The sequence below is a fragment of the Lygodium microphyllum genome, chromosome 9 (assembly GCF_053477565.2).
Source record: "Lygodium microphyllum isolate KBCC chromosome 9, Lygodium_microphyllum_v1.1.10, whole genome shotgun sequence".
NCBI lineage: Eukaryota > Viridiplantae > Streptophyta > Polypodiopsida > Schizaeales > Lygodiaceae > Lygodium > Lygodium microphyllum.
The window spans coordinates 163,654,233-163,674,674 of NC_141143.1; the positions used below are offsets into that span (position 1 = coordinate 163,654,233).

At 40.2% G+C, this 20,442-nt stretch overlaps 3 protein-coding genes across 3 annotated transcripts; 2 read left to right on the plus strand and 1 right to left on the minus strand.

Annotated features, from left to right (window-relative positions):
* Window positions 1-10,650: 10,650 nt before the first annotated feature.
* LOC148031823 (uncharacterized) lies at window positions 10,651-13,807 on the plus strand. The gene is made up of 5 exons (XM_087685609.1): window positions 10,651-10,710; window positions 10,803-10,895; window positions 10,978-11,445; window positions 11,571-11,738; window positions 13,638-13,807. Exons 1-5 carry the CDS (start codon window positions 10,651-10,653, stop codon window positions 13,674-13,676), a joined length of 828 nt encoding a protein of 275 aa, XP_087541735.1. The 3' UTR covers window positions 13,677-13,807.
* LOC148031824 (ubiquitin-like-specific protease 1C) lies at window positions 13,780-14,585 on the plus strand. The gene is made up of 5 exons (XM_087685610.1): window positions 13,780-13,814; window positions 13,903-14,040; window positions 14,124-14,214; window positions 14,305-14,406; window positions 14,499-14,585. The coding sequence occupies exons 1-5, from the start codon at window positions 13,780-13,782 to the stop codon at window positions 14,583-14,585; spliced, it is 453 nt and encodes a 150-aa protein (XP_087541736.1).
* An 831-nt stretch (window positions 14,586-15,416) lies between these two features.
* On the minus strand, window positions 15,417-18,253 carry LOC148031825 (uncharacterized). Its single transcript, XM_087685611.1, has 5 exons — window positions 17,769-18,253; window positions 17,623-17,690; window positions 17,045-17,539; window positions 16,556-16,946; window positions 15,417-16,471 (listed from the first exon to the last, which is right to left on the minus strand). The coding sequence occupies exons 1-5, from the start codon at window positions 18,229-18,231 to the stop codon at window positions 15,417-15,419; spliced, it is 2,472 nt and encodes an 823-aa protein (XP_087541737.1). The 5' UTR covers window positions 18,232-18,253.
* Window positions 18,254-20,442: the final 2,189 nt, after the last annotated feature.

Here is a 20,442-nt window from a genome sequence, read left to right on the forward strand (position 1 = left end):
TCCTGCCTCCTTCCTTACAAATCTCATACCATTGATTTATAGTCATTAATGTGATATGATCGCAGCATTATGCAAAAATAATCTAGATTGTTCGACCACATCTCCTGATAATTTTAGTATAAACATTAGAAAAAAGAGTTTTTCATGTATCAAGGTCAAAATTCTATCGAGTGTTTTATGTCTTATTAGAGTGTTGGAGATTTTTAACTTACTTAAATTTTTTTTAAATGCAACTATGCTAAAACAAAGAAGTACTAGTATTTTTTTAACAACAAAAATTGCTATGGTACATATCCATTTGGATTGGACAAAAGAATAAGTTATTATTAATTGCAAGCATCCCAAATATAGCTATTATATAATAATTCTTACATCGCTTATGTAGAACACAAAGCCACTAGGTTCATCATCTTGTTTTAGTCCCAATTTAGGGTTGAAGACCTATGCTCCTAGCTATTTTTAGGCACTATTATGTAAGCACATCCAATTGCAAAAAAATGATAAAAAATTAGCAACAATAAGAGTGTGCAAAAATATAAGAGATGATGCAATATCGTTGCTTTTTAGTTGCACTTGAGCACAATACTTTGATTACAACACATTTTCTTTCTCTTTGCCCTCCGCAACAAGGAAAAAGTACCACTCGACTAAAGGGAAGAGGGGTTTCATCCATTCAATTAAAGGAAAGAGGGGCTTCATCCACTCAATTAAAGGGAAGAGGGGCTTCAACCGCTTGATTGAAGGGAGAGGAGAGGCAACACAATTTTCTCTTAAAGTTTGATCCAATCCATCCTTTAGAAGTGAATCCAATCCATTTTTCCTAATTCTTGTTAGGGTTTTTAGTAGGCATTATTTCTACTATAACTAACATTGTTTTTCTCATAGTGTAACTGTTTAAGGCATTATAGCTTGATGGTTTGGTAAATCGATTTGTTTTTTTCAAGGGATCACTATTTATAATATAGATATTTTGACTATAATGTGGGATTGAATTTTTTTTTCAATAATACAAAGTGCAAATAGAAAAATTTATTCATAACCATAAGCTCTAACCAGCTTTTAATGTTAGGCTGATTGTCGAAGATAGAAGTGCGTTAAAACCATATGAGGCTTTTCCATGAGCGAATTGTATTCATTATGCAAAAATGGGCTCAATATAAAATTTTCCACTATGAAGTTCCAAAGGCTAGCATAACATTGTTATATACGTAAAGATCTAGAGTGTGGAAACTTAGAAATAGTCTAGCCAACTTAAATGAGATATTATTGCTTCTTCATGATCCAACATTCTTGACAATACATGATCTTTTTTTTGTTTTGAATCATAATTCCTAATGAATAGTATGGCCCCTACCATAATAAACCTAGCAATATTGGTGATGGATATAAAGTGGGTGGTAAAATCTTGTGTTATAAAAGCATAAGTGGGTAAGGTGAGTCCAAACAACAAACAAAGAACAACTATAATTTCCTTATAGGATTTCAAATGGGTATAAACATTAACCAAAGTAATTTGCTATCCAAGCATTTTGTGCTTTGCCATCCTAGCCAAACTCATCAAACAAAAGTTGTGAATAAAAACAAAACCAACTTGACCCATAGGGATAACATTCTTATCAAAGTTGCCATTCCAGTCAAATCCATTATCAAACAAAGAGCATAGTTAACATCTTAGCTCCCAAAAAGATAATTAATCATTTTGAAGCCATATAATCAATGCAAAAAAGCCCATATGTATAAGGTTCTCAACAACCTTACTTGCTTGCCAAGGTAAATCCAAATAACAAACAAGGCACAACTATAATTCACTTGTGGGATTTGAACCCCTAACCATTCCTTGGACACTTTTGGCAAATCCTATCATTTCCATTATTCAAGTTTTTCTCAATCCATAAACATGTATAATTTCATCCTCGATCGTTATCACCCAATTGGTCTCATCCACTACTAAGAATTTAGTATAATAGTCAGTGATTTTTTTCCAAGATAGGTATCTCATTGTTCTAGCTTTAAGAAGTTTCATTTTATGTTTGATTTGCATTTCTCTCTTTTTCAATGTCATAAACATTTAAGAGCTAATGTATATGGACCAATTCTTCCTACATGTCCACTAACTTGTATCCAAAATATTTCATCATAAAATGCCTCTATTCAAGGCTTTCCTTTAGGTAAGGCATATTTTTTATTCCATTGATGACTCACATTAGAGTAACAAGGTCATGGGGTGATTGAAGCTTTATTGGAGATACTATAACGGATGTAAGAATTTGGACTTACAAGGTGTAGTTGTAGCTCATATCATAATATGCCACTAATCTTATATTATACAATGTAAATAAATTGAATTCTCATAGCAATTACCATTAGCTTTAGATTGTCACACTTGCTATGTGTTTTTTCCCACTTAAAATGTCCACCAAAAGATATCCAAAATTTTAACTATCAATAACTACTATCCTTCTTCTTAAGCTATTGGTGTGGGTGGAAGGATCTCCTTGGCAATAATTAAAGTGCTAGAACATAAGATGCATTTCAAAGATCCGCATCAAATTGAGACTAATTGTCATTTTGTCTCAAAAGAAGATCAATAAAAGGTTCAACACCCTTTTGATTGCACTATTGATAAGCAAGTTCAACATAATCATCCTATTGTTAAATCAAAATATGTTGAGATAGTACGAACATGGCAATGCTTAAAATCAATGCCTCTTTAATGAACAAATGGTTATAAACATCAAATAGTAGACCACAAAGCAACAATCTTTGCTATGCCATTGTATTTCAATGAATGATTTGGATTTAAGCAATGAATTGCAAGATATACATTACGGTAAAGTCTTTCAAAAGATTATCAAACATTAGGACATTTGCATAACACATGCTAGATCAGATTTTTTGGTAAATGGGTCTCATATATAATGTTATGATTTCCTTATCAGCCATTCTTTTCAAATGAAGGGAAATTTCAATTTCCAAATAAGGGCATTCTTTCTCAAATCAAGTCTTTTATGCCAAACATTTTCCCCTATTTAATGATGGATTTTAGATACTGGAGCCAACATCTCTGTCTTTCTGCATTTCTCTTGTGTTTCTAGTATCCATAGCCATTTATGATGCTTAAACAAGTCACGCTTTATGGTTTATCACAACCTTCACGAAGGAATAAAATCAATTACTATTGGTTATTGGTTTATGCTTTAATTACTTAGGATTATCATTTTCTAATGAATTGTATTCCAATGTAAGTTGGGTGCCATGTATTTTTTATATTACACTTAGTATTTTCACCTTAAATCATTATTTTATGCAAATTTCTAGTCTTTTTGGTTGTTCCAGCCGTTACTTTAAGAAAATTCCTATTTTTTATATTTTCCATGTAGCTGTAGCCTTTATTTCAAGCAATTCTTGTATAGCTTGCATTCATTAATTCCCATTTCTTATAATGCTTGCAATGGCAAGAATTGGATTAGTTTAAAACAAATATAATTAAGACTTTTGGGTTAAATATTTCCAGTATTCATAAGTTATGTTGTCTAATTGTTGTCTTAAGCTTTCTTTCATTAAGCAATTTCTGTGAAAATCGTAATTTCATTGCCAAACATCCCTTTGAAACGAAAAATCAAAGAAATACTTGCATCAAAGTTGTTTTTTGTTTAGTTACCACATAGAAATCTCTCTTTTAATTAATATTAATAATAATGTAATAATATAATAATATTTAGTTATATAGCTCAATTTTGGTAGAGGATTTGACTTTTAATCTAATGGTTGCACGTTTAAGTCTTGCTATATTCAAAAGCATTAAAACATTAAATGCTTTAAGTAGATGGCACTCTTTAATGGAGATTATTATGCCATGATAATCTCCAATCCAAACAACCCTTTTGTGAAAAAGGACAAATCCCTTCGTTTAACCTTGATAAAGAAAACAAAACATTATTGAGGGTTGAAATGACTTGATTTTTTGGTTGAATTTTGTTGTTTTTGAGGACTAAATGGTTGATTTTTTATGGATTTTGAGTGATGTTTAGTTGTTTTGGAAGTGTTTAGGAGTGATTTGGATGAGGTTGACTATGTTTTGAAAGCTCATGATGTTTTATAATGAGATGTGATGTTTTGACATGTTCTGTTAATGTCTGATTGTGCATGTTCACATTCTATTTTGTTTTGTTTTTCTTCTATATGAGGGGTTAGAATAATGATTGATGAAGTTTGAGAGTGTTTGAAAGCTTTTTGATTGATTCTTGATAGGTTTGAGTGATTTAAGTGAGCTGAAGACTTTCTTATGCCTTCTGTTTACCCTCTGTTGACCGTTTGTAGAGCCTTTGCCATGTTCCTGTATGAGAACATCATCACCTATTTTGGTGGTTCCCTTGAATTGACAAATCTGTACAAGATATGCCATCGTAAATCCACACCCTACTACCCTAGAGGCAACAGCCAAGTCGAAGTTACCAATCGCATCCTCTACTCGATCCTAACAAGAACAATTACCGCACATCATTATGATTGGGATGATCGACTTGCAAAGGCTCTCTAGGCATATAGAACCTCCCATAAGGTTGCTACAGGACAAACCCCTTTCCAACTAGTATATGGTACAAAAGACATCTTCCCTGTTGAACTCGAGCTATCCTCTTTGCGCATGGCTATCAAAGAACTCTTGGGAGATGAGGAGTCCCTACAACGCCCTCTCTTGCACTTGGAATGTCTAGATGAGACTCGTAGGATGGCCCTACAGTGTATGGAAGCCACGTAAGCTTGCAGAAAGGCCTATCATGATAGCTTTATCAAGCAAAAGGAGTTCAAGGAAGGAGACTTAGTCCTTGCTTATGATTCGCGATTTGACAAGTTTCCGGGCAAGCTTCACCAATGATGGATGGGCCCCTATAAGGTACTTGCCGTCAACCCTAATGGCTCAGTCCAAATCCGAACAGTCCATGCTTTTGATTTTCCCTTCTTGATTAATGGCTACTGCCTCAAGATGTATTACCCTCCCTAGGGATCCTGAAAATCACCACCAATAGCTCCCTCATTCCTTGCATGACAGTCAATATGGCTTTACCTAATGCTCATGATAGCCCTCTTGCTGATCATGATGATGTGGCTTCATTCTGTTAGTCCCTCACAGTCACCTTTCACTCCTCCTTGGCTTCCTTTCCATCTGATCCAGTAGAGTTGACGAGGATGGTTCTAATACATGGTGCTCCTACCATTCTCCTCTTTTAAAAGAAGCAATAAAAAAAAGAAAAAAAAACCATATATTAGTCATGGGAGAAAAGACTTCGGTCCATGTCATGCCGACCTATTCTTCAAGAAAATGTGGAAACACCCTTGAGAGTAGGGTAAAAGAAAAGATAAGAAAACAATTATAATCAAAACTGCTATTGGGAAAAATGATGAAATTCCTTGTCATAGCAGGCTTTGTTCTAAGAAAAGGTGGCACACACCCTTAAAGTCGCCTCCGTTGGTGCACTGAATCTTGTAACCCCATCAGTGCTTTTACTTCCTTCAATGGACGATATTTCCAATATGCAATCCAAGTACCGGAGACTTGTTAGCTACCTCCATGGGTACGCCTCTTCATCAACTGATATAAGTTAACATTATCAACCAAAGGAAGCCAATCTCCATCGATAAACCTAGAGTGATTTGAGCTATCATCCTACCCAGATGGGGATGTGAGTATGGGTTGCCCTTTGTAATCATCAACAGAGCATGAGACAAAGGGTGGGGTGAGTGACCAGTCCTTGCCCTTTATATCCAATAGAGATGTGAGATGTGTGAATGGAGTGTTGCATGCACGGGACGGGCCTCTCAATGCACAAAGCACAAAATTGTTCCTATGCATGGCACTATAAGGCTCCATGGCCTTCCTTCTCGCACCATATGCCAACACAAGGTGGGTTACACTATTGCACCATCAATTGCACACAAAGGCATACAATCTTCATACAAGCGGCAATGAGGATTCAATCAACGGGATGTGAGAAACTCAGTTGCCCTCCCTCCTGTAATTATCAATAGAGAGTGAGACAAAGGGGGGGCTGAGTGTGATGGATTTCCCATTTTATTAACTGAGAGGTGAGGATTTAGGGAAGTTCTGACACTTGGAGATAGGTACATTCACATTTCCCTATGCACATATGGGACGGGTCTCCTCCGCCATCATGATACACCTCATTCAGTTTGATGCACTACACGATAAGGCTCCCTGGTCTTCCTTCTTGCACCTATGCCAAATGGATTGGGATGCACTAATGCACCATCAACTGTACACATTGGCATACTCCCTTTGAACCATTCCTTTTATCAATTTCTAAAGCGAAGGGAGCTATGGGTTTCAATCATTATTCTTTGATTGATGCATGCCATGGGGCGAGTGACTTATCTATCATTTCAACATGAGTGACTGTCGATGAGAGACTGAGTGATGGATACCTTGCCATTGACAACCTAACCACCGCTCCATCAATAAAGCTACCTCCCTGGGTGCTGTTGCATGGTCCCTGCCATGCTAGGGTGAGTGTGATGTGGTGCACCCAAGTACCTCCTACCTACGACTACGATCCTTTAGGCGACAACAACAATTTCCCTTGACTATCAAAAAATCCGGCCAAGTTTTTCTAACCCTACCCCTTTTGATTTTACGAGTCAGTCACGTTTTAAGTGTGGGGACATCTTGTATGGGTTATGATAAAGTGTAGGCCCCTATTGCAGCGTTAATCTAATCTATTAAGGTCTTAAGTGTGGTAATGCATCCCTGCACATCTGTTGTGCATACCCTCCTGGAAACCTCCCTATGAGATGATTTGAGCATACCACGTCTTAGTCCTGCCTTGTTGGAGTTCATTCCCCACCCACCCATAATCTTTTCAACCCATCTTGGGGTTGCTCCTTGATTGTTTGCCTTTCTCCTTTATTTTGTCGCTTTTTCGTGTGAACGCACCCTACGTTCACCAAAATTACAATTTGACCTTACAACCATATTTGTTTCTTTGACTTAGCCACATTTCCTTTTACAGTCCTTTGTTTCGCGCCACGGATCATGAGTTATTAATTTTTAACGAATTTTTTGCTAATTTCATGTGTTTCCATGTGAACGTAACTTTTTTCCTTCAAAATAGTGATTTGATCATATAGCCTTGACCTATACCTTTCCCTTGATATTTTTTCTTTTTATTGCCATTGTTTTGATGTACTGTCTGTTATTAAATTTTCCGTATTTTTGAGTATTTTTGCCTGTATTTTCTATCGTTTTTCCATGTGAACCTATCCTAAGCACCTTGGAATTCAATTCTCATTGAATCGCCCTATTCAGCTTGCTTCCTTGCACAATGTTCCTTTTTTCTCATCCTATTTCGGCACACAAATTTTCTTTAATTAATTTTGTCGTGTATTTTTGTGCTCTTTTTTTCTATTTTTCCCATGTGAACGTCTCCTAATGCCACTCGAACTGTAGTTTGACTTGACAACTCTATCCCACAAGCTTCCCCTGACATTATCTCTTTTCATTGCCCTCCATTTTGATGCAAGGATTTTCTCATCTTAATATTTGATTCCATTTTTATTTGTGTTTTTGCCATTTTTTCCATGCGAACATGTCCTACCACCCGAAGCCACGTTTAACCCTATCTATCTTGTCTAATATCTTCAGACAGATATTTTTCATTTTCACTACGCTTGGTTTCAATCGACATATTCTTGCGTATTAATTTTTTTTAAATTTTTGGGTGCATTTTATCTATATTTTACATGCAAACGGGTCTTATCCCTATCGGAACTGCATCCTCATGTGACAACCTAGTCTGCAACATCATTTCAGCAAATTTTCCTTTCATTTGCCCTTCGTTTTGACCAATGGATTTACTGATATTAACTTTTGTGTGTGTTTCTAGGCCCGTTTTTTGCCTTTGTTCCATGTGAACGCCTTGAATTGTCCCCCGACCTTCCATTCCATTTTTCTACCATCTTCTTCTCATCGTCCGACTTCTTTTTCCTTTTTTTCTTTAATCCATTCTGTGTTTGATTTTATTGTTATTAATTTTTTTGTAAATCGTGTTTTACCATTTCGCGTGTTTTCGCACGAACGCCCACGTTTTGAGATTTTTTGCGCGTGGCAACATCCGTGCCGACGTCCTTTTCCCATGCGTATGCATCGTCAACTATCTCGGTTCCGCACAAAACCCCCCCCCCCCCCCCCTCAACACTAACTCCCACGGGGTCATAATGACCTCGGGGAGTTGGGATCAACGGCTCACGTTGATCCCCCTCCTCACGACCATGCGCCATCGTTGATCCCACGAGGATTAAACCCATCCTCAATTGGTCGTCCCGCCCGAGATCATAAACCAGACCTCCCCGGAAAAGTGCGCCGTTGATTGGCAGTCTCCTACGTGTCCGGCATGCGAACTGGAGCGCCTTAACACCTCATTATTGGAGGGCCCCGCAGAATGTGCCGCCGCCGTTGATCAGGGTGTTATCAACCCCTGGGAACATGCGAAGTGCCAGATCACCTCCCGCCCTGCGGTTATCCCACCCTGCGGCTCATCCCTGCGGCTCATACCCTGCGGCTCCCTGCGGCTCTCTCTCTCTCGTGCCCTGCGGCTCCCTGCGGCTCTCCCTCCCGCCCTGCGGTTATCTCGTACCCTGCGGCTCTCCCTCTCTCTCGTACCCTGCGGCTCCCTGCGGCTCTGCCTCCCGCCCTGCGGTTCACTCCCAGCACACGACGGCCCTCGCCCAGCGAGCTCCCGCCCAGCGAGCTCCCACCACCCTGCGGCTCAACCACCACGGGGTTCATCCCTCCCGCCCAGCAAGCTCCCAGCACCCTGCGGCTCCCGCCCAGCGAGCTCCCGCCCAGCGAGCTCCCACCACCCTGCGCACATCCATCAGCGCACGAATGGCCTCGTGAGCTCCCAGCCGACGACTAACTCCCTCGGCTCTCTGCGGCTGGTTGCCTCCCAGCTCGGTGGCTTCATACCAACTCGGCGGTTGGTTCGGGTGTTTCGAGACCCACCCTCGGACCCATTCGGACGCGAGCTGGTCTTCATCCACGTCAGCAACTCCCAAGTCCACGATTGTGTCTCCCAGAGTGCGCATCCCATGCCCATTCGGATGCGTGCTGGTCTTTATCCACCGTCTTGTATGCGCCTCCGTCTTGTATGCACCTCCGCCTTCATTCCTCCCACAGTCGGTGAGACCCTGACTCAGGAGGCTGCAGTGTGACCGTGACTCAAGAGGTTGCAACATCTCCCACGGCCCAATCGTCTTCATCAGCGTGACGCGTGTGTGGGAGGCACTATCTCCCGTCTCAGGCTCAATCCTTTTGTAATATTTCACAACAATCTCTAAATAATGCTCTTTGGATGCATAACTCCTGTTGGAAGATTTTGTTGATTATTATCTAGGTTGCTAACGTCGCAATCATTTTGCAATAACCATATGTGCTCTGTCGCAATCATTTTGCAATAACCATATGTGCTCTGTCTGATACGTGTCCGCGCCTAAGTGTGATAATCATGCATGCATTTCCTTTAAGCTTGTATATTCGATTGATGTATAATGTTTACTGTGGCTAACATAAATATGAACCCAATAAATGAATGTGAGAATAACAAAGGGAGTTACAACTCTATTTATGTCACTAAGCTTACAATCATCACTTAGCATTCAACCTCTTTTGAACCATGCCACTTTGTGGAGAATGGGTTGCACTAAGAATTTAAGATAACCAAAAAGGAAAGCTAAATCAAATTCAAGTTTCTAAGATAAACTATGATGCATGTGCAAATTGTGAAAGTGGTTTTGGGCTCAAGCTTTGAAGAGGTCACAACTACATGTTTTCATAATTTAATTATTCAAGCACTGCTTTCCTTTTTGTTTTTCTAAGAAAATTAATGGTCTTAGATTTAAGTAGCTATTGGTACACCACAATAAATTAGCTCTACTTCTCTAAAGTTTGGGCAAGAGATAATACCCTTGCCAATTACATGTGGTTGTAGAACCTCAAACTTGGTTCCAGCTACATTAATGAGACTATCCTTGATGTAGTTTCAAGCCCACCGATCATCACTTTTAGCTTTTTCCATGCCCCAAAATCTACTAAATGGTCAAATTTGGCAATTATACATTTGCAAAGCACTCTATATAGGTCAAATTTGGCGAGTATTGGGAATGGTATGAATGTGTTGAGTCTCAATCCTTCGCAAAAATTATTGATTGGAATCCTATAAGAAGCCCAATAACCATGTTACAATGTCAAAATATATATTTGCACTAGGAATAATAAGGCAAGGCACTAGTACTTGGAAGTGTTGTAGTGACGTGATAGCTTGGTGAAGAATTGTTGATACTCTACCAATTTTTTGAATAGAGCTTTTTTATTGTTACTAAATTGAACACACATCTAATCGTTAGATTGGATGTGGCATCCACCATTGGTTATAAATCATGACATATTCTATATTTGGTCTTTCATCAAGCATGTCCACAAAAGTTTAGTAGGTTATCAACTTCTATATTTTTTCATCGAGCATATTCTATATTTTTTTATGGATCATCCAATGGTTATCAACTTCTCACTTTTTGTTGTTTTGTTACATGGATTATCCAATGGTTACGAGTAGGTGCGCACGCTTTCACCTCTGGCAAATGGCTCCACGCACTCGCAGCCATTCTTCGTCGGATGTCCATTCACGAAAAAATACCAGAGTAAGATGCCCTTTTTAATATTTGTTTAGGGTTTTCTTAACGTTCATTTTTTATTTCTCACATATTGTGTACCTCCGTTTCTTTTTTTTTAGGTTGCATCATCTCCTCGACGTACTCGTAGAGGGGCTCGGGCCACAGGCGCGTCTCAGACATCCTTTGAAAGAGAAGTGCCGAGCTACTCCCAGGTAAGTGTTTATCCTACTTTCCGTTGTTAGTAAGCATACTCCTAAGATGTGATACTTATAAATAGAATGTCACTTTGCATAGGAAAACCCACCATACATTGAGATCACACTAGCGGATGGGTCTCTTGCCCGTCAATGCCGTGTTGACATTCTTTGTCCGAAAAGACATGTCAACATTAAGAGACGGGCAAGGATGATACAGCATCTGAAGGATGAGCATGGTATCCATTACGATATTCCATGTCGAAAGACTGGCCGTCCCATAGGCGCACAACATGCTAGTCATCCTGTTGGTGCTTGGCACCGCCAGGCAGAGTCTCGTTTCTCTAACCTTGAACGAAAGCTGAGTTTGGCCCGAAGTAAGTATGAGAAGACTCAGCATGCTAGAGCGAGCTCATTATGGGACTTACTCGAAGATGCTGAGCGTACCATGGACAGGCAGGAGTATGTGGAGGCATTTGTGAATAGACAAATGAGCAAATATGACTCCAAACGAGATGAGCGTGTGCGGAGAACGCAGAGTCGAATAGCGGATGGGTACCAAAAACATGTAAGTCTCTAACCTAATATTGTTTGTTCTTCTGTAGTGTCATATGCAAATGCAATTTAATTACCTTGGCCTTAAGTTTATCATTTTTTAAATATGTAAATACACTCACACGTTGCTTTTTTTAGAAACGACCTCGCACACGAGATGAGGAGGATGTGCCCCATATTGATGATGAGGGTCAGGTCCTGGACCACCATGCGGAGTTGCAAATAGTGGAGCGAAACTCCCAGATGGACTTGGATAGCTTATTGCAGGCTGGTCCTCCATCCACCGGCGATGTTATGGACTCCCAGGTTAGTTTTTCACAATTTTGTGGCTTTTGGTTATGGTTATGGTTCAGGTTAGTTTATGGGCATTGTGTGGTTAGAATTACGTTCATGGTTATTGTTTATGGGCATTGTATAGTTCATGGGCATTGTGTAGTTAGGTTATGGTTATGGTAATCGTTTATGCTTATGGTTCTGGTCATGGCATTGTTGGTTGTGTAGCTTATTATGGTTATTGTTTAAGGTTATGGTTATGGCATTGTTTATGTTTATGGCTATGGGCATTGTTTATGGCTACGGGCATTATGGTTATGTTTATGCTTATGGTTATGTTTATGGGCATGTTTATGGTTATGTTTATGCTTATGGTTATGCTTATGGTTATGCTTATGGTTATGTTTATGGCTATGTTTAGGGTTATGGTTATGTTTATGGGCATGTTTGTTGTGTTTATGGCTATGTTTATGGTTATGTTTATGCTTATGGTTATGTTTATGGGCATGTTTATGGTTATGTTTATGCTTATGGTTATGTTTATGGTTATGCTTATGGTTATGCTTATGGTTATGTTTATGGCTATGTTTAGGGTTATGGTTATGTTTATGGGCATGTTTGTTGTGTTTATGGCTATGTTTATGGTTTTGTTTATGCTTATGGTTATGTTTATGGGCATGTTTATGGTTATGTTTATGCTTATGGTTATGTTTATGGTTATGCTTATGGTTATGCTTATGGTTATGTTTATGGCTATGTTTAGGGTTATGGTTATGTTTATGGGCATGTTTGTTGTGTTTATGGCTATGTTTATGGTTATGTTTATGCTTATGGTTATGGCATTTTTTAGGGTTTAGGGTTATGTTTATGGGCATGTTTGTTGTGTTTATGGCTATGTTTATGGTTATGGACATGTTTATGGCTATGTTTATGGTTATGTTCATGCTTATGGTTATGGCATTGTTTATGGTTATGGTTATGTTTAAGGGCATGTTCGTTGTGTTTATGGCTATGTTTAGGGTTATGGTTATGTTTATGGGCATGTTTGTTGTGTTTATGGCTATGTTTAGGGTTATGGTTATGTTTATGGGCATGTTTGTTGTGTTTATGGCTATGTTTATGGTTATGTTTATGCTTATGGTTATGGCATTGTTTAGGGTTTAGGGTTATTGTTATGTGTATTTTATGGTTATGGTTATTGTTTATGTGTATTTTACGTTTATGGTTATTGTTATGTATATTATGTTTATGGCATTGTTTATGGTTATTGTTATGGCATTGTAGGGCGAGGGGAGTAAGCCCTTCACGTCGCTCCTCCTATCACCTCGACCCACCCCTATCACCATCTCCTCCCCTCTTGAGTATCCAAGTGACGCTTCGCATTGCATATTCACCATTGGATGCAATTCGGTTGACGCCAAGGTGAATTGCTCTCCTGCCAAGATGAAGGGGCAAAAAAGTGCCACCTCAAGGTGCGTTTTTTTTAAATCCAATGCTTTCATTGTGTTGTATTTCTTGTACTTGTGATTGGTTGCATTGTGTGTGGTTGTTTTTTGGTATTATTTTAGGTTAGAGACTTCCGCAAATATCGAGTTCGTGTCTCTATGCTCAAAGCTCCGTGTGGATGTCGACCGGGCTTTGTTGGATGCATTGCGGTGCGTGGAGGAGGCATCCACCCGTACCATGAATTTGTTCGCCATGTAAGTTTGTTAAACTAGTTATAGCTCTATTGGTTGTTGCCTGATGATTAGGACTAGGGGTTTTGTTGTTCTACTGAACTAATTTGTGCTTTTATTCATAGTTGGTTATTGTTATTGTTATGGTTATGGTTATTTTATGGTTATGGTTATTGTTATTTTATGATTATGGTTCTTGTTATTTTATGGTTATGGTTATTGTTATGTGTATTTTATGGTTATGGTTATTTCATAGTTGGATGGAGTATTTGATGCCGAGAGAGCACGTCCATGATGTATGCTTTGTGGATAGTCTGTGGTTTCCATACATCAGTATGGTTGAGCCACAAGACGATAGTGTTTCGTTGAGGAATTACTTTGATAGTTGTGATCCCACGATGTCCACCTTTATCTTTCTGCCTGTGCTTGAGAGGTTAGTAGTCCCTTTATGCATACTTATTGTAAATGCTTTATCATAGCCCTTTGATGCGCTAGTTTTAATAGCATTCTTTGATGTGCAGGTCACATTGGTCTCTTTTTGTGGTCTTCAACCCTTTGCTAAGAAGGGTTGAAAAATTACCTCAAGATCATGGAGCCATCCTATGCCTTGACTCCTTGGAGTACACTGATTTCACGGCATGTCTACCTTATGTGCACAGGTATCGTAACATTCTATATGCACCCATGCTTTACGTTGTGTCACATATGTATTATGTTTATCTCTTTTGTGTCTATGTTTCAGGGCCGTGTTTGCACTATCAAGGCTTTGTACTGACCCAGTATGCGCAAGGTTTTTATCGGACGTGGAGAAAATGAAGCTCATCCACATTAAGGTATGTACTAAGAATGTGGCAGTACTACTGACACTTAGAGATGTAACATAGAGAAGTTAACATAAAGATGACTATAATCCCTTTTCGCAGGCCCCTCAACAGACAAATGCGGTCGATTGCGGATTTTATGTGATGGCTTTCATAAGACTACTCATCGAGGGTGGTGTGGTTGGGAAACCAACCAAAAACTGGGTAAGCCTATACTGGTATAAGTGCTTTTGCTATGCGACTTTGAATGGTCTTGTGTGCATACGTCAATCCATAATCAACTTTTTGTATTGCAGTTAACTAGAAAATGGTTCAATGCCACCTACATTACCACTTTGAAGGAGGACCTTTACCAGTGGGCGCTTGGAGTGTTGGAGCGGTGATCTTGTGTGGTTTTAGTCAATTTGTGACATTTAGCTAGATTGTGGCAGTCATGGACTTATGGTCTCACTTATGGTCATGAACTTGGTTTGTGACAGACATGTACTAAGATTTGAATTCATGGTTCTTTTTGAAATCATGCATCTTTTTGGACTTTTTCTGATTCTTTGTGTGGTATAGAAATCATTAATTGATCTTATCTCAATGTTACTAATCTCACGATTCAATGTTACTAATCTCACGATTTAATGTTACCAATCTAACGATTTCATTGCACCATAGCACTTCATTACATTATTCCATAGGATTCTTTGTTTAGAAATCATTAATTGATCTTATCTCTCTCTCTCTCTCTCTCAAATTGACCATAGTATCATGAATTGAACTCATAAACATTTGCTTATTTGGTTGTGTAGTCACCAATGATTCAATGTTACTAATCTCACGATTTAATGCTACTAATCTCATGATTTCATTGCACCATAGTATTGCGGTTACATTATTCCATGGGATGTGTGGTTCAACTTGCTTTATCACATGTGTCAACTATGCTTCCCAACAATGCACCCATCATTACTAACTTAAGCTATCAATATTTGCGCAACTCTTTAAATATGAGAGCATGTCACATCTGGATTACATGAACATGTAGTGATAAGAAATAACCTGTTGGATGTGTTGCCAAATATACACACTAATTTCTAACTAGTAAAATCATATAATTATCCAATACGACACTACCATAAAATCCAAAACACCACCATAAAAACTAGCTAATTCCAGCAAATAGAGCAAGATAAAATCCAGGAGAACGTTATCCATTAGATGGAGAATCATGTGTACAGTACAAACATTTTGAACCTGGATGCCAAGACTTTTGTGATCGTGGACCCATCAGGGAACGAGAGAGAAAACTGACGCTCCTCATTCTCACTGTTGTAGGTGCAATACAAAATACGACAAGTGCCAATGTAAGACTCACCATACAATCGCACCGCCTTGCCGATCAAGATAGAATCCGCTGGATGAGGAGCATACCGCAGGGATAGAGGGAGTAGTGCATGGCAAGTATTGCATGAATACACTGCGAGAGGGTCCACCAAAAATGTTTTGGTGCAGCAATGAGGACAATATATCCGCGGTTTTGGGCTAAACCTTACACGACCCCTCCCTCGTTGATGCTTGCGCCTTAACACGCCTGTAATAGATGGACGCTTGGGTTGTGATGAGGACTCCCCCCTCTCATTTGGACGATGACGATGATCCTTGCCATGCCCTAGGCGCGTCTGTGTCACATTTTCCTGGATCTGATAGATCCCACCCTTTTTAGGCATGTCAATCTCCTGTGGTGTGAACATGTGAACAAGAGACTCTTTAGCACTTTCCAGTTGGCGCATACAAGCATCCATCTGTGCCGCTGTGTAGGATGGAATCCCATCCTCGATCCTTTGAAGGAGGTCTCTAAAGTCTGCGATGGAGGACACGAGTTCCCCTTTCTGCACGCCACCATCGGAAGATGATCCCTCCAATCCTGTGATTTTATCGCCACCTGGTCTTTCCTTTATGTCATCAAAGACATGCGCACTATCGATGATGGGGAGAACCTCATGAAGGTGAGGAAAATAGCTCTTCAAGATGAGCCTCAAACCATGAAGATGTTTACAGTCAGTCGACCAATCAGGGCAATCACAGTAGTTTGATTGTACACTTACATGATACCATTTTGCATGTTGGGTGGTGCTTGCTATTTTAAACAACATGGTCCCCTCGTTAATGACTTGAAGAGAGGATGGATCTTGCTCATACCGCTGAAGAATCTTCTCCCCTGCTGCCAATCTAGCCGTATGACTCTTGCTTGACCCATAGACTTTGAAGCGCTCAGAATCAGCTGGCATAAAAAACATGTATAAGACAACAATGCGTTTTAAGGAAAGGTCAAAAGTGCAAATAGAAAGGAAATTGACCACATTACCTATCTCTTGCTTTTGCTTGAAAAACTCCAAAGCCGATCCACCCATTCTAGAACCCGACGATGAGTCACCAACAAGGGCGTGCAGCAGATCCAAAATGGACCTGTTGATCCTAGCATCAAGTAGAGTGTACTTGATATATTGCCAAAGTCTCTCGATGAGGTTTGTTGTGTCGACATTGCCATGTGGAAACATGCGACCAAACTTGGGCCATCTTGCACGCCAAATACAATCTTTCCCACACCATCCATTGGTAACGTATCGGACCACATTCGGATGAGCGGAATAACGATGAAGCAATTGCTCAAACATATCATCAAACTGCGACTCTGTAGGGCAATGCATAAGATTGGACAAAGAGGCATACACATGATCGCGCTCATCTGTAGGGACCTTGGTTCACGCAAGAACATGTAAAGTACTCACTGTCAAGCTCATGGAACTCACAAAAAGGCAATGCTTAAAAGTAAAATGGTATTGAAAAGGTGTACCTGTGGCAAGAGATTTTCAACCCATGCTTTCTTTGTGTGGAACCAGCATAGAATAATATGGCATGCTCGTTGACGCTTGTTGCCACCAAGGTAGTCAGTGGTCCAACAATGAGGGTCTTCCAGAACAACCTTCGAGAGCGCCTCCAGCTCTGGCTGGGACTTATCAATCACCAGGGCAGCAGGGCGAATATCTCCCATCCTAGAGAGGACTAGTCTCATGGTGATTTGCAAAGCCATAATCTCTTGGTTTGACCCATTGTCGCTAGTGCATAGCATAAACCAAATAGGGATACCCACCCCATGTTGGTTTGGTAAAACCGCCGCATAAAGCGGAAGACCAAACACATTGGTCTTGAATGTGCTGTCGATTGCCCAAGCATTGTTATTTGAGAACCTCTTACTCATTTGCAACATCCATTCGTCCTGGACTATCAGTACGAATGGTTTGTCCTTGTCCTCTATGGCATGAGGATTGTATGGTTGGCAATAGAGTACCTAAAAGACCATGTAGATGATAGTATCAAATAGATATACTAATTTTCACAGCTTATAAACGTTTATGAGAATATGTCAAATACCTTGTTTTGATCTCGTAGACGGAGAGCCTCCAAATACATTGCCATCCAATCATCCTTCGAAAGTTTGCCTGCAACAGGATGACACATAGAACATTGACGCTCAAAGTAACCTAGAACCATAGACAAAGGCTTAGAAGGTAGCATACCTTCAGTTCGAATTTGATATGATAGTGTCTGTACCTCCCTTGGTATCATGAAGAACCTGTAAATGACACGATCCAATGGAGAGGCATTTTTCAAATGAAACCGCTCCTTGCTAAGGCTCATCTTCGCAACGTGCCGACATGTCCCAACGTCAAACAGGTCATCCTTGCAACAATCAATCACAGTTGGATGCACGGGCAAGTGATACAAGTCGGCACGAGATCCAGGTACATGACCCTCGTGTGGTCCATGGACTCGTATAGTGACATCATAGAGATCGTCTTTGTACTCTATTTGCACCTTGAAAGGGCAACCACATTTCTTCGACGTTCGCAACCTGCGGATTTGGGATCCCTTTCGAGTTGCTCTACCACTGCGATGACATGCATATTCCACTATTGTCTTCCCTAAACCATGCTTTTTGGTTGAGCGAACCTTGCCCAACCTAACACTGTGTTCAAGCATGATTTCTTGAAGCCTCCGCTCAACAAGAGATCTATCTACAGTAAACTCCAAGATGGGTGCTCTTCTTTCTTGAACCTTCCCATGAACGAACAATGGGCCTTTATAACCATGGGGCCTTGTGAACACCTTGCAAGTACACCCACTGATGAGATCTCTCACATACGCAAGAGGAATGCCATGCCTTCTCAAGTCAGTACACCACGTGGATTTGATGGAATCAATTGTGACATTGATACCCTCGTGAGCACCTGTAACCTTGTTTATGTGATTTTCAAGGAATATGCTCTCCCACTCCTCTATACATGCAATGCGCAATGATGGCTCCGATTTCAAGGCCAATGTAATGTATCCATCGCCATTTCTACCAATGCAAAGACCTTCTCTGATTCTTCTCCACTTCTTTAAGTCGAGCAACTCCCTCCTGTGGAGTTGCTTGAGCACCTCCAATGTGATGGCCTTCTGCCCGCTCAAATCACTGACCATCAAGCTGTAAGTATCTCTATTAAAAGAGAAGTACTTCGATGAGGTATAGGTAGTTGGGCTTGGTGCATTGTTAGTGATTTCTTGTGGTGCCGAATCATTGTCTCCACTTAAGAAATCAAGCATCTCAACCTCGTCGCTTGATGATCCATCTAATGTCTCTTCATCCGTGTCGAGATCATCGATCTCAATGTCGCTTTCCATAATCCATGCGTGTTGACTACATACGTATATATCACCAAAACATCATTCCAATGCCACAATGCATCCAATGCAAATATGAGAGGAAGAAAGAGAGAGAGATATGCACCTTGTAGTGGAAGTCATGACCAAGAAATCGTAATATGAACCTCAAACCTTTGTTCCAATGATCGCGTGAGCTTGTATGCGCTTGGAATATGGGCATCCAACCTCGGTTCACAACAGCACACGAATGCGCCCTGCGTGCAGGATTTTCCTGTGGGTAATACCGAGAGCTTTTCGGCTTTCGGTACCAGGTCAACACAGTTTACTTTAATGGCTGGGTTTACTTTAATGGCTGGGTTTACTTGTAGTCCACGATTCAAAAATACGTATCAGAGATAGTGGGCCCCGCTGAATCTACTATCTCTTACTGCCAGCCCATGCCATCAATTTTAACGACTGGCGGTGCATTTATAGTCCTGGATGGGTTTACTTTTGCATGTGGCTGCGAACATCCCCGAATTTCGAGACGCCGTTGCTCCGTCAGATCCAAGTTTCCGGCTGGTTGGGTTTCTATTTGCGGGTTGGGTTTTGTTAATCTGGATGGGTTTACTTCTGCATAAAGTAGCGGCTCTGATGCGAGCCTTTTTTCGGGGTGAAGAGGAGCCGTTGATCCCAACTCCCCGAGGTCATAAAGACCCCGTGGGAGATAGTGCTGAGGCCCCCCCCCCCCCCCCCCCTTCCCGCATTCGTACACACGACGAGGGGAGATTTTTCATTTTTAAACAAAAAAAAAAAGGACAAAACCCCCAAACCTTTATAATTTTTTGAAAAAGAGAAAAACAAAACACAGGCAACCATCCCCGTCCTCCAAGCGAACCTCCCCGCACTTTCAGTGCCGTTGACCGGCTTCCCACCTCGGCACTGCCCTGTCGTTCGTCCTAGCGCTGCCACCCCGCCTTGCAACCGGGCCCCCATCAGGCGTTGTCATCCTAAAGTTTTTCTTTTTTCTTAAAAAAAAAAGCCCAAATACACACACATTAAATTTTCAACTAAACATTACCACCCATTTAAACATTAACCAAAAAAAAAACCAGTAACAACTTACCATTAAAACAAAAAAATACATCCCCCATCCCTATAGCTATGTATGTATGCATGTATGTATGTGTGTGTGTGTGTATGTAGTTTTTTATTCTACACCACAACAAAACCACATATTTCCACATATTTTTACAACAAAAAACAAAAGTAAAACAAACTTCCCTACTTTTCATTTCACTTTTAAACCCAAACCAAAACATTAAAAACAAACACCAAACAAAAGAAAACCAAACAAACAAAACAAAAACAACAAAATAACCCACACCCACCACAAATTAATACCATCGCCCAAAACCATTTTCTCCTTCCCCCGTTTTTTCTTTTCCTCTTCTTGCGCATGACCACCAATTTTTTTGTGTCCTTTGTGTGTGATCTCCCCTTTAAGGTTTTGTTTGCATGTGGGCTTTTCGACCTCGTTACACGTGGTTTGAGATCGCGATCTTT